The following is an 18240-nucleotide window of genomic DNA, read 5'->3' as shown; positions in this document are numbered from 1 at the left end:
CGTATTTGTTTTCCAGTTTGCATTCCTTCATCAATCACAGATTTATAACTCATTGTGCTATATAGCTGGTATAGTCTTGTTGCTAATCATAAAGAAAGAACTCCTATGTGATCAGCCTGCTGAAGTTTATTAAATATATTCTATCTAGCCATCAACTCATTCCTGACTTAATATATAAGGCCTACTTTGCACAAACAAAGGTAATGTTCAGTTAGAAACTGCAGAAAGGAATCTGGTCATGGGGTGCCAGAAGGAAGCTGAAACAATTTGGAACAAGCATTTGCAATGCAATAGGTCTCGCATTTACGCAAGTTTGAGCTACTAGCATTGTAAATGACAATGCCTTTTATCTATGTTTTGATTTTTAAAACATAAATAAAAGGCATTGTCATTCACAATGCCAATAGCTTAAATTTGCGTAAATGCGAGACCTATTGCATTACAAATGCTTGTTTTGTATACTTCAGTGCTTGGTGTGCAGCCACAACCCCTGGCACTGGTGCCACTGCACCTGCTGCACTGATAGTAGCCAGCTGTCATACGAGGGACGATTTCAGTGTATGAACGAATACGAGCCATGTGACCTTCGACACACCTGTTAGTGGAGCTGCCAAAACACGACTCAGTTAGCAGAGGCGCACGGTAAGAGCCCGCGCGCACCTTTATTCTTTCATTCACTCACCCAGCGGAAGTTTTTGGGCTGAACCGAATCACTCTATTATGTGATTCACCTGTCCCTCCCCCGGTCCTTGTGCGGTTGCAGATAAGGGAAGAGAGAGCCGAGACGGGAGCTTGGAGGAATGCAGCGCTTCGGGTCAGCTGAGGAGGGCGTGGAGATGCGCTCACGGCTCCTCAAGGATGTGCCATACGGCTCTCGGCTCTGGCTGCTGCTCGCCTACACCGTCGGAGGCATCGGTCCCGGCTGCAGCGACCTCCCCGCGCCCGCAGTCTAAGCGGTGAGAAGTCCTATAGCGCCTCGAGTCGGGGTGTCCGGGCACTTCTCGGTTCATGTGTGGGGGTCTGGGAGAGACAGACACCCTCTGAGGTAAGAACATTTCTATAAAATGCACTTTCGCACACAGCGCTATGATTTATCGATCCTTATAGCGCCTAAACTCAGGTGCTGTGCAGTATATTCAGTGAGATCGGGGAGAGTGCGATCTATCATCCGTCCTCGCCTTGGTGCAGCGCTGTAGAGGTTGCGGGAGAGCGCTGCTCTTAGCTGTGAGTGGAGTCATATAGCGCCTGAATAGTCATATAAGAATAGTTAGGGCAACTGGTGGGATCCGATGTGTTATAGAAGGGGGGCAAGAAGAGGCGAGTTTATGAGTGGTTCTAGTGCAACTGTGAGGGCCGCGAGACTCACGGGATCGGTGCATTATCAGTTCGTATAGTGCCTAGTCTATTGCACTGCAGTCAGACTGGCAGTGATTTGGGTAGAGGGTGGAAAGAAATGATGTGTCTTAGTCAATTAACAGAGGGGGCAGAGCCTTATGCAGTGCTGATACTGAGCGTGGTGACTTATAGTTCAATCGCACAATTCTCAGGACCCTAGGTGCTACATTCTCGAAAGGGGAGGCCATTAGAAATAGTTACTTGTGGCTTCGGGCGCTGTTTGGGGTGGTAGAAGGAACGTTTCCTCTCTGAAGCTCAACGGAGCGAAAACTGAAATCATGCTTATGGGCAAGAAATGGACAACCATCCCCCTTTCGGTCTGGCCAGACGTCCTCGGTGAGGTACCAACCCCGAAAAAGGAAATCAAGACACTGGGAGTCTGGCTAGAACCTGAGTTGACCATGAAGACCCAAGCAGCCAAAACAGCAGGAATCTGTTTTGGGCTCATGCGATCCATCCGCAGGATCCTCCCACTACTTCCTCCGTTATCAAGGAAACTACTGGTTCAAGGTCTTATTCTTTCCCGGCTTGACTACAGCAATGCCATCTACCTCGGGGCCCCCGAATCCACCTTGGCTAAACTCCAACGCATCCAAAATGCGGCGGCGCGGCTCATTATGGGCCTCCCCCCCAGAGCATCGGCCAGACCTGCCCTCAAGGTTCTTCACTGGCTCCCGGTGCGGCAGAGGGTAGAATTCAAGGCCCTGTGCACTGCCCACAAACTCATCAATGGTGTTGGTCCAGCTGCCCTGAAGGATATGGTCACTCCCTACAAAGCCCCCAGACTCCTGCGCTCGGACAACGAACGCTTGGCCAGTGTCCCTAGATTCAGGAAGGTACGCACCGGTGGTCGACGCTTTTCTGTCAAAGCGTCCTCAGGATGGAACTCACTCCCCCGCAGCCTGCGTCTGGAATCCTGTTACCCCCTCTTCCGTAAAAGACTGAAAACTCTCCTTTTCCCCAAATAGTACCCCTCCTCATTACCTCCGGTCTCCAATAATTTTCACAGCGCGGGGATGCCTCCGGGTCACCAGGCGCTCTATAAATCGCTAAATAATAATAATAATAATACACAGAACAAGAGCAGCAAGGGAAGTTTCAGATGTGGGTACTCCGCCAGTATGGGGGTTATCTAGGCGCTTGTGCAGTACACTGCGATGAAAAGAAATGGTGAGCAACAGGAAGCCATGGCAGGTGATGTGTATTGAAGACGTGGCTGCCACCCACCGGGGGGGGGGCACGAGCAGTAAAACGGTGCGGATGGGTGGGCCAATCCCACAACAAGACGAAGAGAAGCAAGCAACTGGAAACATTCAGCATACAGTACATAGTAGCATATTTGGGGGGGGGGGCACAAAGTTGTCTACAGTGCAACATACAATGATACACTGATTTGTGCGAGCTGACTTTCAGCACAATGTAGTTTGAAGCATAGCTACGTGACGTGAGTCTATCTATACTAATATTATAAAGAGAGAGCCTAAACCTTTGAGGCGGGTAATCTCAGGAACCACAGCACCAATCACAACATTGGAAAGGGCAGTTGCAGCAGAAGGACATAGGCTATACAGATGCCCACCATATACATTTGAAAAGTAAAAGAACCTTACCAGCAAAGTAGTCCTTTGTGAGCGTGGGCGGGACGCGGCATGACGACAAAAAAAAAGCGTTCCTTAAACGCGTGCGTTGTGCTGGGGGCGTGAACAAGGCCAATGGGTGCGGCAATTACAATTGCGCGGCAGCAAGGGGTGTGGCCAATGGGCGCAACAATCGCGCGGCACATCCCCCCAAAAAAAGCATGCCTTGAGGGCGTGTGGAAAACAAACGTGTGCGTTGGGCCGGGGGCGTGGCCAAGGCCAATGGGTGCGGCAATTGCGCTGGAGCAAGGGGCGTGGCCAATGGGCGTGGCAATTGCCGGGGCTTAGGCGGGGGCAGAAGCGACTGATCGTGTCTGTGGTGACAATAACTGCACAGTATCCTGCGCGTTGTGAGCCAGTCAACTCTCTGCATAAAGGACCGTGCCTGCGGGGACACTAACTGCAGCGTCTCCTGCGCGCTGTCACACACTCAACTCTCTGCATAAACGAATTGACACCAGGCGCACAACATCAACCAGGGCTGGAGCCAGGCTCAGGCGGCGGATGACGCGACTAAGCGCGCCTGCTGAGACACTAACCTTTGAACTGACTGCACTTTCCCACACGCGCAGCGTCTCCAGCGCGCGCTGTCACCCCTCTGCATCAACGACTTCACACCACAAGCACAACATCAAACAAAACTGGAGCCGGGCCTCAAGCGGGGGATGGCGTGATTCAGCGTGGCTGCGGGGAAACGAAATTTACAACTGAATATACTTTCACACACGCTTACCTACGGAAGTGGAGTACATACACACTAGAGACATCTGCTAATACTTCTTACTCCGAGGTACACACACTATCTGCACACACATGCCTAACTATTGTGACACTTCATGCTAAAAATGTTCTCTACCGATAGATTTTAAAATAAATTTCCCTTGCCTATTACACACATTGCACACATTCTATTTCATACCCGGACAACGTCGGGACGGGCTGCTAGTTCTTTATACAGTGCAACATACGGCGTGAAATAAACATCTGTACTAGTTAATATAGAATTCATAAGGTCGTTAACTGTGGTTGGATGTGCAGTGTGCATTGCACTGCAGTATGTATTGGCACGCGGAACGATAAACAATTAGATGTATTATGCAATATTCAATGCGAACTGCTTTGTGCAGCCTGGTTACTTCGACAGGATATACAGTGCAGCGTGCAGTATCAAATGCAGTGCTATACTCGGCTTCAAGTTTCGACCCTTTGGAGTGCGTAATGTACGGGTGTAATGTACAGTGCCATTTACTGTGTGGTGTGATAGACAATATGCAGTGCGACAGCGTGATTGAGAACACTTACAGTACGTGGTACAGTGCAACGCACGGTGTAGCCTACAGCCCACTAAGTGTGATTTACATTATACTATAATGTTCATTATGCAGGGCAAAATCCAGAGCTCTGTTCACAGATAGTGTAACATGCCGTTGGATGTGCAGTGCGATAGATTAACAGCAGTGGAACATTCAATTCTATGAAAAGTCCGCTACACTTAGGATATGATATGCAGTTTCATGCAGTGAGACAACGCACTGCCATGTTGACATGGCTATCACTAGTGCTCACCCTACCTCTACACAGTGAACCCCACCCTGCCATCGTTTCAACCAGTGTGAAGACTTGTGTGGGCAAAGCATTCCACTACAACATGAAACGAGAGAAATCCGCCATCGTGGGATATTTCGCGCACGGGCCAGATTTACGCAGAGTTTCGCGGGCGTGGCCCTTCGCGGTTTGTCAATCGAGGAAGTTTGGTGAGCGTTTTTGCGTTTCATTCTTTTTAGGTGGCTCGTTTCATGGTATACCCTTGGCAGAATTTTCATCCCTGTTTCGCGAAACCGCAGCTATTTTGTGAAGGTGTTCCTGGAAACAGAAAATTAGTTCTCCTAGGCCTAGCAATGAGCAGATTCAGGACTGGGTATACACACTTGTTTTTTGTTCTACCCTGGATAGTGGGTGCCGTTGGTTCTCGTATTTGACAGCACTGGCAGTGGCCTGAAATAGGAAAAGCAACAGTGGCCTCCTGAGAAATATCTTGGGCCCTGGCACTTATGCCACAAATTAAGCATTGCTAACAAGTGATTTTGCTTTCTAGCAACCACGTCACTGCTTCATTATTTGTTGTTCTATTTTTACTCATGTTCATGACCTCAACAATTTTTTGTGTTTCCGCGCCAGTGGCGCTTTCCGTTAATGTACTTGCACGCAAACCACAACCTGTTGCATAATTTGCAGATTTCAACACAAAACATATTTCTATCTCGGATGGATCGAAAGTCACTTTAACAAGACTACACTGAAGTTTGCTTTACTGAGCGAGTCACTCCCCCCCCACACACACACACAAAAGATGTCTCTGTTCACGTTATATCAACAAGTGACAGGCCTTAGCAGCAAAGACCAGGAAGAGGTTGAAGGTGGGAGGGCGGGGGAGATACTCTCCCCTGCTGCAGTGTCTGCTGGCAGACACTGAGAGGCAGAGCCCGGCTGGGGTGAGTGGGTGGGGGAGAGCTACAGTCCCCGTGGCCACCAGCGCCTCCGCTCTCCATGTCTGCTCACAGCTGTGGTGAAGAATGTTCTTATCTGCTTGTTAAAATAAACAAGCAGATAAGAAAAGTGTCCGTAGGGCCTGTCTAAAAATGTGGACAGGACGGCAACTGAAAATCCTCCTTTTCAATGGCAAGCTTGTGTTTACCCTAAACGCTGGCGCTTCCCACTGAAAAGGAGGAGCGGGTCTTACAGTACCCTTTTCAGAACAATATCTCTCGCAGGGTGTGCCCAGCAGCTTCGCTGCTCCGCCCACGCCTCTACGAGACCTAAAAATTCCTGGAACAAGGATGGCAGATCACAGCTGTTCATCTGCCAACGTTGGGAAACCGAAAACAGATGTTTTAACTAGATTGCGCTGAAAAGATTAGAAGCAAATGGATCATCAGTGACAGAGAACCAGCATAAATCTTTGATTAGAGTGGATCCCTCTAAGTAGATATTTTTACAACAGCAAAAAGCATGGAGTGATGAGACTGTGTATCCTGATAGTCAGAACTCAACTCAATTGAGCGGTTGTGAGGCATGTTTTTCTATGTATTTGCCTCAATATTATCTTTGTCCTTTGACTGAAAGTCATCCTTAGATTGAAAGTATACAGAATGTGGCCAATCTGTTGTTCCCCCTGAATAGCGAATCAACAATATTGATGGGAAAGAATATAAACAAAAGAATATTGAAAATAAAATATCGACAGGTAAGTAAGTCTAGATTTTCTATACCTTACTCCACATATATCTACTTAGACTGTACATATATGCTCAAGATACCGCGATGTGAAGTTAGGAACAGTAAGTCTATACTTCTATGTTGACTTATCTTTAAAAATGGTGTCCCTTCATATTCTGTCCTTGATATAAGTATGCCACAATATATTTTCTGTTGATATTCTGTGGTACAAATGGCCAATCCTGATCACTGCAGTGTGCGCCAAACAAATGTTTCTTCATACCCAATCTTCAGTTGCCAGAGAATCACAGAATAGATTGCCATGCAGACCGGAGCATCTGTCCTATACTGAAGACCACATGGTGCAACACAGCATTGCATCACTAAATGGAACTGATTTCCTCTCGTTTAGGTGCTGTACAGGTATTCAGTGTGCCTTCAGTTTATATTGACATTGTCAAAGAGGATAAGGTCCAACCATGAGCACTTCCTATGTCATCATATTGAAAAAATGAGCATATGTTGTCTAGAAGTGAAGAATGTTCTTCATGTAGCCTTGAAGAGGATAAATGCCCATACCACCTTTATCTGACTTGCAGTTCACCTCTGTAAAAATACATCAGGCATTTAAACCCAACAGGACCAAAGGTATTGAGAAAACCGAGCAACTCTTTGTTAAATATGACTCAGTTTTTATAAACATATAGCTATCTAAATAGTCTATATCCAGAGAGAAAAACATAAGTATAAGAAAGCCTACAAACCATTCCAAGTAAGTGCAGAGCTTACTCAATTATAGGTAAAGCAGCTACTGGTGCTCTTCCTGGAAACATACAAATAAAAGCACTTTGAAGCACAGCCAAATAGGTGTTTCTTTATTCATTATAATTTTGTACATTGTTGAAGTCGCATTCCAATTAAGAGCACACAGTTGAGAAGCAAATTTGAGTCTGATTGGAAGCGTGAGTTCTTTATGATCCAGCTTTCCTCTTGTGCTGATAGGTCAGTAGAGGTTGGTTAACAGCCATGAGCAAGTCCTAGCACTTAATGTTCAGGAATCTCTTGAATTAGACATAGCTAAATGTTGGTCCTTAGCCTAAGGTCTTTGACTGTAAGTAAGTCAAATATATGCAGGAAACATTAGCACAATCTCATAGTTTTGTCACTTTTACCGGAGTGCTAAACTTAACACACCCTGTTGCCAGTGAGTGTAAAGAAAGCCACAGATTTGTTAGCTACTTACAAGTAACACGCCACATACCATATACAATTCGACAATACAGAATTTCTGTGATGAAAATATGGAAGTATCAGCTATGGAGCCCTTAACCTATTCCGACAATAACCTCTAAATGTGCTACTATCCTTCCTTGGTGACATGGACTTCGTGCATAGCAGCGTTGTTTTGGAAAAAAAGAAATACCAGGACGGCGGTGAAGATAAACAGGAGTATGGTGCATGCCACCAACAATGCAAAGATGAATCCAGTCAAAAGCATTTTATTAGGAACAAATCAATGTGTACGTGAGATGGGAAGACCGGCTTGAATCGTAATTTCTCCAGCCTCACACAATTTGAGGTGCAGCCAATGTAAATGACAGGCAGAACATCATATCATAAGTTTCCAGAACCATTCACAAAAAAACACCACTTTTTTCATTCAAGGTGAATCTAAAGGCAATGTAGCTCTAAACAAATGTCAGTTAGCATGGAACTGTTTTTAGTTTGCGGTTTTCTGCATGTTAATTACGCAGAAATAAGTCAAATGAGATACTGTGAAACTTTATTTTGGTGTTTTTCAGGTGGGTTTAATCAGACTGGCTTTCTATCAAGTGTTGAGTGTTACAATCCTGAATGTGGTCAGTGGACAGAAGTAGCTGAAATGCCAACTGGGTACAGTGGAATGGGAGTAGCTGTAACCATGGAGCCATGTCCAGGCCATGCGGAGGAATGTGAATGTTGCTGAAGAAAAACACTCCAACTCTCCAAATTCTTTCACCAAGAGATTACCCTGAGTCTGTGTGGGCAGGCTAAGCCACATCTATGGAAAATCTCTTCTAATATTGGTAATCTGTTTCGGACATTGACTTCAATTGACAGACTGACCAGCACACTATTGCACTTTAAAACAACACTTTGAACCTTAAAAAGATTTATCTCCCTTATAGGTTTCTTTTATTGGACTAAATATGCACTACTGACAGTATTCCATTGGCCGATACTCTTGGAATGCGGAAATAATGAAGATACAACACCCTTCTAATGGTGCTGCCAACATATCTGCCATAACTCCTTCTGTAAATGCTTACTCGACAACCAAGAATTGGTTTCAGCACTTGGAAATTATATTTGACATGTACCCTATGATCTTGGCGGGAGGTTTACATTGTTTACTTGTTTTTCTTTTGTTCTTTGGGTCTCTTCTGATAACACTTTATCTCTGCAAGGTCCTGGTCTGAGCGTCTTGCACAAACTGATTACAGAAGACAAAGCGTCTAAAATTATAAGGTAGTTAATGTTCAAATAAAGGTAATTAGAAAACTTGCCTAAGTCCTCAGAAGACATATTCTCAAAAATGTACTTAAGACTATTGTTAAGTCACAGCAAGCTACAAACATTTTCTGAATCTTGGTGAATTTCATTTAAACTGTAACAAGCATATAATGTGGCAGCAGATTTGTTAAAGAAATATTGAGGTTGGATCATGTGCTCAGAGCAATGCTTACACTGTATTCGAAAGCACTTAAAAGAGTATGTAAACAACATATTCCTGAAGCTGTACCTCAAGGAAAGTGGTAAACTGTGATTGCAAACGCTTGCAACCAAAATTGACAAAGACGCAGCCTATGGGAAACTCAAAATAGTTCCATCAAAATATTATACTGGGACCACACAGGAAACCTCACAGACAGATGTTTAAGCTCTCCCTCGCTGACTCATTGGCCTTCAGTACAACTGTCCTGTGTTGAATGATAGAATTATTACACTAGATAAAGTCCAACACCAAGGTGATCAGGTGATAATTATCACTTATTCAAAGTTTTGTTCCGAAAATGGGACATAATGTGCTGTTTTTCACCGCACTAAAATCTGAATGTCCAGGCATTTACCAGCCACCCCGCCCCGCAAGGTAAAGGTCAACAGGGGTTACCTACCAAAATCCACCTAAGGAAAATTGCAGGGGGGTTTCATTGGAACAAAACTCCTAATATGTGCAGTACAGAGATAGCTTTGAATTGTCTTGAGCAATGTGACTCCTGAACATTTATCAAGAAACACTTAAAGGTATATTTTCAAAGTTCTGATCAAAATGTAAGTTATTTCAATAATGTTGTCATTAAACAGTGTATTTCTATGGAAAAATCAGTCCATTGTAAAATCTGATGATGATCTGTAGAAGGCATAGTAAAAATACCAAACTCTAAGGTGACCCAAGTAAGAGTAGAACGATTTCAGATCCAATCTCTTCAATAAGAACATTTTAGGTCATTGAGACAATGCAACATGTAATATAACTATATCTAGTTCAGATCTTTGATTGCACTTGTTTTGCATTTCATTTATTTCTCTTTATTTTAGTCTGACCACCCCACATATTTTTGCAGATGTCTGGCTGAATTCTCTAATGTTACTGTATTATGAAGTCTATGTTCAGGCTGGTGTGAAAAGATTATTCTGAAGTTCTTTAAAACATTTCTCTGATTTACACATTTCTTTTATCCATCAAGGCCATTTGCCACAACCTTCTGGGTTACTGTAACACCTATATAGTGTTGGGATACCAATCAAAGGGGATTGGCAGGTGTGGTCTAGAATATTTTTAACAAAGTTTTGGTTTTCCATCCGTTGAACTGCATTATACAAGTTTCCGTTTTTTTCAATACTCTTTATTGAAAAGAAATAGTTTTTCTTTTTACTGCTTTTTAGGTATTTCTTTTTGGTTTAATCATTTAAAATCATACATTTGGATAAGCTCTCTAAAAAAGTAGTTTCATATCAATTATGCCTTGCTGCATTCAACACATATTTTTGGAATTAGCGATATTTTGTGTCTAAGAAGATGTAGTTAAAATTAAGAATTTATGCTGAATTAACGTACATTGGTTTAATTCACCCACGCGCTTGGATTAAGGAAATGAAACACAGTTCAATAACATATTCAGCTGACCGCAAAAGTTGAAATTAGTACCGCCGATTTATGTTTTGGTATATACTACCTTAATTGCAGATTACATACTTTTACATGAACTTTAATATACTTTGGGTGCTTGACTGGGAAGGGTCAGTCTAATTGTCAGTTCATTTTGAGATTTACGTGCACTTATTCCCATATATCCCAAGAGAACCAAGAAGTGGCTATTGAAACAAGTCTAGTCACAGAATAAACAGTCACAGTAGGAGGAGTGGTGTCTGCAGTTACCCTGGTCGGAGTCAGAGCTATTTATGTTTCAGATTGCCCTTGCCTCTTTTGAACACTTTCAGAAACGTAGTGGACCGTGTCTTTTTGAACAGCCAGTCATTTTGCACTGAGGAACCCAATGACATGATTATTTTCCTTCTTGCCTTCAATGGAGACTTTGTACTCTAAAATTGAACACTTTCGAAATTCTCACTCTAGGTTGGTCTTGCAGCAGATTAACTGGTGACCTAACGGCATTGCTTGATCTTCACAGAACTGCAAATGTGAGAATAATACAAAAATTGTGCAATCCGTACTGCGTCACTGAGAAAGAGGTTAAAGACCAACATGACCCTTTAGAATATTTGTGATTACTTTATTCAGCAATGTGTAAATGCTTCTATGGTTGAATGATTTTGTTCTGTTTCTATTGCGCTTATTTATCTCGGTTTGCTTGGCACATATTAGCTTTCTGTATTCATGGTTCTGCTCTTTGACATTCCATATGTTGGGCTCACACCTTTTGTTTAAAAAGGATGATCTAACATTGTTCAAAGGTTTGGATTCACCACAGACCACTAAATGTAATATTGAAATACATTTAGGGAATTCTGATATGGGTTGGCACTAAAACCATGCACCTACGCATGCACAGATTCAGTGTGCATATATATTCATTGTGTCAGTGCAGTTTTTATTTACTTGAAACAAGAGATTGGAGGCAGGAACTGCTTTGGCCAAATACAGATCACGGTGTAGTGTAGAACGGCAGCTAATTTTATGCTAAGGCCAAAATCTAAATGAGTGTATCCTCCAGGTTTTAAAATCTCTTGGAATCCATGTGTGTGTGTGTGTGTGTGTATGTGTGAACCTGACAAAAGTGAACTGACTCAATAAAAAGTTAAATTATAGAGATTGGTATCTCCTTTAGATAAAGCATACTTTCTGTATTAAAACAATCTTCCTTCACGTTCATCAGAACAGCATTCTGCCACCTACACCAGCTAAAGGGGGTACTGCCATTATTCCACTTCTCTCAGAATTCCCCCCCCCCATCCTCCCCTGATGTAGTGCTTCTTGGATAATACAAATGCCTGACATTCGTCTCTAACAAACCTTGCCGTGCTTGACAGAGTACAAAAGTATACAGCTCAACTCTTATTGGATTGAAATGACAGACCAATACCCACTGGCCGTTATATCCCTCTACCAACTCTGAGTAAAAGAAAGGGTGACTTTCAAAACAAGGTACTCCACGGCTGTCCACTGAACACACTTTCAAACAGTTCACTGCCTACTTACCGACCTGAAGCCTCTGGTTCGCCAACCCGCATCTGGTGATTTCCTGACCTACTAGATATAAGGGATTCGGTGATAGACATTCTCAGGTTCAGATCTCCTGCTTATGAATGGAGTTAATAACTCTACGTTTTAGACCAAAAATGGCTACTTCAAATTTTGAAGATCCTTAAGGACTCACCTCTTCTCTATGCCATTTATTTAATCCAATTAGCCTTAAAAACAGTCTTCATGTGTTTCTAGAAGTCCTGGGGACAGGCCATTCCTTCTACACCCACATGGTCGGGACTCATACTCTTCTTCAAGACTTTGTAAACATTTAGGACATATTCAACAGTAAGTATATACCAGCGATCTCCATCCTTGCCAGCTGATCTAAATGTGCTCTACCACCATGGTCTTGTAAATGTGCAATATTGCAATAAACCATTCCCTATATGTACCTTTGTCCTAAAGCACTCTAAAAGCACCATATGCAGGTTTTATGTGCTATGCGAAATACCCACATGAAATATAAAATAAAATGCAGCATTATACAAACAAACTAAAAGTAATGAAGTGGAAAATTCTCAGATTTCTAAAAATATTCTTACTATATTTTCATATTTGTTTTCTGGAAATAATGTATTGGAGTAATGCATTGTTGCACATTGATATGTTTACTTCATTCTGTGTGTATATATACAATATATTTGTTGAAGTTTACTGCTTGTGTTAATTTTATCATAATAACCAATATGTACAGCCTTTAAGAGGAATAAAATAAAAATTAAAAAGTACCAGGCATGATAGTTCATTGATCAATTATAAATGAGAAATTATTGGATGTGTAAATGTGGTTTGTGTTGGTTAATTGCTTGTCATTCAGATTATTTGCATGTAGTATGTTAAGGTTTGAAAAACATGTTGGCCTACAGCAGACCTGGTCACAATGTGATGTGGATACTGACTGGGAGATCGAATACTGCAAGAAATGGACCGACTGATAGGGTGAAATTTTCATCATTGTAAAAGTCATAGCAGAAATGATTTGATTTGAACATTTTGTTGATTTGATTCGAACATTTTGTAAACAAATGAAAACCTGGCTATTTGCTTCTTAACTCGATTTCTGTATGTTATCCAGTTCAGCTCTCACCTATTAGGTTCTGTTTCTCGTCTGAACTGCAGAGCTTCTGTCTATTCTCCTTGGAGGCTCTGATTCTAGCATGGGGACATACCGTTTTGTGTAACCAGGTGCTCTACAATTGGTATTTGAGAACAGTTGGATAGAGAGGTGGGAACACGGCAGGGGACAAAGACTCAAAACTTTTAAACAAGGAGTTGCAAGCACAGGATAGAGGGTCGTGGACACATGCTGGAGACAGGAGAGTTCAATGTAGGCACCAGGAAGGCGGATATGCAGACGTTTGGAGATATGGCAGTATGTTTGCTAGGCATAGAGCAAGTAAAGCACAAACACTAACACCAACACCGGAGACATACCACCCTCTAAAGTATCATAACCCAGGAAGCTGCGGTTTCAAGAGATCTGTGCATCTCCATTTGTCTTTTACCAATCGCACATATCATATTATTATGAAAGTTAATAAATCCATAATGCAAAGAGAAACAAGACAGTCTGTTAAAAGTAGCTACCTACATATTTAATAATACATTCAGCAGATCCGAAATATAGTTGTTTGTACTTGTTGACCAAATTGGAATACTAATACATCTGTGCAATAGGCTTCAAGCTAGCACTTGGCCTCACTTCACTGGCTTCCACCCTGCTGCGGGGACCTTTACCCTTGAACCCCCTTGGCTTGACTTGAACCCTCAGCTCCTTGTGCTGGAGCTGGGGGAGGTGAGTTCTTTCACGATGCTGAAGAGCTCTTTGCTGTTGTGTGCATTGTTGTCGATGCATTCCTTGAAGGAGGTCCTTTTGGCGGATCGGATGAGTTGGTGGTGCTTGCGTCTGGCGTTCTTGAGGGCTGCGTGGTTGTCTGGTGTCTGGTCTTGGTGCCATTGCTTCTCGATTCTTCAGCAGGTTTGTTTGGAGGTCGGCGTTGAACCAGATGGCTCATGTGTCGGTGCGCCTTTTAGAGGGTTTTGTGATCGGGGCGAGGGTGTTGGCGCAGTCGCCGATCCATTGTCTGAAGTTGTGGGCCGCTACGTTGGTGTCAGAGGGATCGGATAGAGGGTCTCGGGCGAGGGTGGTGAGGAGCTGGTCTTCTGAGACTTTGTTCCAGCTGCCCTGTGGGATTCGTTGCGGTTGAATGTGCGCGGTGTGTTTCTCGAAGGAGAAGTGGATGCAGTGGTGGTTGGTCCAGTGGAGTTCGGTGGTGTGGCTGAAGGTGACATGGTTGCTGGTGGAGAAGATGGGGTCGAGCGTGTGTTGTGACGAGCTGTTTGAGTCAGAGGTTGGCTAGGGTTGTGGAGTTGCTGTCGTTGGAGTTCTCGAAGTGGAAGTTCAGGTCTCTGAGAAGGATGTATTCTGTGGAGGCGAGGGCGTGCGTGCTGATGAGGTCTGTGATGCAGTCTCTGAACTATGGTCGGGGTCCCCGGGGTCTGTAGACATGGGTTCCTCTCAGGGTGGTGTTGTGATCGACATGGATCTGGAAGTGTAGGTGTTCTGCCATGCTGTGGGAGTCTTCAATACTGGTTGAAATTCGGATGGTGTTCCTGTGGACGATGGCGATTCCTCCTCCTGGTTTGTTTTTTCGGTCCCTGCGGGTGATCTTGTAGCGTCCGGGATGGCTATGGCTATGTCGGGCGCCAAGGAGGCGTTCATCAGGGTCTCCGTCAGGAAGGCTACGTCCGGAGAGGATGAATAGAGAAGGTCCCAGAGTTCGACGGTGTGCTTGTGGACTGAGCGGGTGTTGAGTAGTATGCATCTGAGACTGTAGTGCCCTGCTTTGGTGGGATGGGCAGGACGTGCTGGTGTGCGCTGGCTGGAGTAGCTGCAGTTTCGGCAGGTGAAGGGTCCTTGGGTGAGCTTCGGGGTGGCCTAGAAGCAGGTGGAGGGTCGGCTGGCATTGAGGGTGTTGGAGTCGTAGCAGCGTCGGGTGTCATGGCACTCGCGGGGACCAGAGGGTCTGGCACTGGGCGCAGACGTTCTTGCCTTAGGTGTGACTTCGGCGCGTCCGATGCGCAACCGCGCAGCAGTCGCCATATAAGTAGGGGAGGAGGGAGGGGCGTGCAGCTGGGATCGGGGTGGGATGCAGTGGGAAAATAATACAGGAACAGCGTTATGGGCTGGGGGGACCTGGCAGAAAAAACAGCCAAGCACCAAAATGAGCAGAACCCAGCAGGGAGGAGATTAGAACCCTGCCTTAGATGGGACCAAAGCCAAGCGCAGACAGGTGGAGCTTCAGGAGGAGAGCTGTTCTCTGACCGAGGGCAGGGTACCATGCGCTCACGGCAGCGCAGCACTAGCATTGCTGTCTCCATTCTGAGTTGAACTGAAACGTCCATTGCGGAGCAGATAGAATAAAATCAGTATTTTTGCATCAAGCAGCAGGACAAGTGGGAGCCCTTCAAAAACTCTTCCCAACATAGAGTGTATGAACGTTTGTAAAACTTCGAAAATCGTCTAAAAGGTGCTAAGCAAACCAGAGCTGATACATTAAAAAAAGTGCACTATTCCTTTTGTATCAGACATGTTAAAGATACGACGGACCAGGTCCCCAAAATGAAGTGGAAAGTTTGTGTGTCTGTATCCCAGACGAGGACCTTGCAACCTGGAGATCAAACATCTCTTTGGCTGAAGTTAAGGCCGCATCTTTTTGCAAGAGCATGGCTTTCAGTTTGCTTATGGAATCACATTTTATGTTGGAAACATTTATTGAAGGCCATAGCGCTGCCTCCCTAATTGTGCGTTTTGTATTAAACTACAGGAGCATGACCCATAAACCACTTTGAGAATAGGGTAGGTACATGAGAATAAACAAACAATATCTCAACTGGTATGATTCTAGAAGGATGTTAGACATGTATGCATCAAGCATTACGTGAACAAAGACAAGGAGACTCAAGTAATGATTTTAGAAATATGCTCATGGCAACATATAATGGAACTTACAATAATGCATACAGTTGTAACAGCACTGTAGGGTAACAATTATCAAACAATCCGAATTGGACTTGGTGCTCTAAATGTGTATGTAACACAAAAGGTAGCGACGCAAGTGGCAATTGTGTGAACAGCGGAAATGGTGCAAGGGTGCTTAAATATATACAGTGTATCCAGTGAACAATGTGGCTCAAAAAAACGATTTACAAAAAGAAATATTTGAGCAAGTTTAGCAGGTTACTTATCAGAGCCACAGTGGAAAACGCGCCATCAGTTGTGCTGTACGGTCGACAACGTTTCGATCCTATCAATCAGGATCATCTTCAGGACCGGGTTGTCATTGAGAACTGTGTTGAAAAGGTTGGCGGAGCTTCCAACGAGGCACAGCCTGGGGGTACACGGCGGGCATCTCAGCCGTGGGACGGAAGACCTGAGCTGAATTAGCAAATGGTCAGAGGTGTTTAGGAAAGGTGCCATGTAGCTGGGGACATCGGCAAGGAACGATTGTGCGGGCAGGTTGAAACATTACTTGTGTACAACAAGTGACTATGGAATTAACCGTCGCCAGATAAGCGATGCCCGGTTCAATTCCGCAGCAACCTTGATCATTCAGCATCAAATAGCTCCCATTCAAGAGCAGCTTGAACACAGGATGAATCATGGCAGCTGGGGAACCCTTCAGATAACAAGACAGGTTCGCTCCTGAAGCATTGCATGCCCAGTGGAGAGAAATGTACTTGCAAACCAAGGAGCTGCTTAGGGTATCTTCACAGTTGTAGCCACTAAGAAAACGGTCCATGTCCTCATTCCTGCATCTAAACCTGAACATTAGTTCCCAATACAGGTGCACATATCCTTTCCCTAGCGATTCATATCTGCCTACCTGTTGGTATTGGAGACAATAATAGAATTGGAAAGACGTGACTGGTAGGGTAATGTAACCATGGATTATCCAGTCAGTGGATGGTGTTTCAGCCACGATGAAAGGTAATTGGTCTAATTTTTCAATGTACAACATGGTGTACTTCGCTTCTCTGTGTGCCATTACTATCTTTCTTTCTGTTAGATCATGTTCTGAAAACAGATTAGTACTATTGATGTAACGCCATGGCACGTGGCAGAACGTAACATTTGTAAAGTCCAGCTTAGTATTACTATTGACCATAATTGCGACTGTCCATGTTGTAATATATGCCTGTCTTGCTGTATTATGTCCATTGCGGAAGACGCTTTGTTGCCCTGTGGATAAATTCTGGATGATAAAGTGGTCATACCATTGTCAACCACAACCAAAGCCTTCTTTAAATTAACCCTAGCAATCTCAAGCAATCTCTCAGCAGGTTCCTGATGAGAAATCTTCCACTGCTCTTTGTATATTCCGTACAATACGGAATACGCGGTGTGTTCAAATCCTTTATTTTTGCTATACCAAGACGTGAAGTTTGTCGCACTGTCTTGTTCAGGAAAATAATTTGATATGGTATGAGGCAAGCTCTAAATAAGGCCTCCGTTCCTTGAATCTGCCAATCATTTGTCCCCCAGACAGATTTTGTATCTATGGTGTCTTTCCAAAAGTCGAAACCCTGTATAGACAGTTGGGAAATAAAGGAAGCAGAGTATATCAGCTTGGTGTTTGTTAACATATTTTTCTTTGCAGGTGTAGGTACATGCCGATATTAATACAAGGCTGGATATCAAAACCTGAAAAATAGGCAAACTTCTGTGGAAAAGTCTTTGAACTACCTTTTGGCTGTGTTGGGCAGTGTTCCCATTGTGTGTAATTATAAACAATGCGTGGGATACTAGCTTTATGTAAAAAATGGTGACCATAATGCTGGAACAGAACATGTCTCCAAAATTACTTGTACCATCATACAATTCATCATTACAAAATGCAGCTGATTGCTCTAAATCTGAAAGCAAGTTATACACTGTCTCAATGTCCCAATCCTCAGAGAAAGTACTAGAGGTGATGTAATTTAAAGACATTTTTAACAAATAAGGTAGTTTCAGATGTTCAGTACGACCATACACATCATACAATACCCTGTCCCATACAATTCCTTCAGGAACTGCTGAAGTGTTCACCAGGGACAAGTCTCTTAGATCATGGTGTGATGATGCATGTGGTTTAAGAACCAAGTTCACGAGTTGTACTGTAGGGTGTTCTGGGAGAAAGTGTCCATTCAGAAGTAGGATAAAGAAAGTCACTATACCAATCTAAAGTACCAGGAAAAGTA

At 43.8% G+C, this 18240-nt stretch overlaps 1 protein-coding gene across 3 annotated transcripts in view; it reads left to right on the top strand.

The window, feature by feature from the left end:
* Positions 1-12725, top strand: part of LOC144797571 (kelch-like ECH-associated protein 1A) — a 107575-nt gene extending 94850 nt beyond the window's left edge. For all 3 annotated transcript variants that reach the window (XM_078668225.1, XM_078668224.1, XM_078668226.1), the window contains exon 7: positions 8051-12725. In XM_078668225.1, coding sequence (XP_078524351.1) covers positions 8051-8214 — 164 coding nt within the window. In that variant the 3' untranslated portion in view covers positions 8215-12725. The remainder of the gene's footprint in view (positions 1-8050) is intronic.
* Positions 12726-18240: the final 5515 nt, after the last annotated feature.

Source organism: Lissotriton helveticus, chromosome 12 (assembly GCF_964261635.1).
Source record: "Lissotriton helveticus chromosome 12, aLisHel1.1, whole genome shotgun sequence".
Lineage (NCBI taxonomy): Eukaryota > Metazoa > Chordata > Amphibia > Caudata > Salamandridae > Lissotriton > Lissotriton helveticus.
The sequence above is the reverse complement of the archived record's forward strand: the minus strand, read 5'-3'. Positions and strand labels throughout refer to the sequence as shown.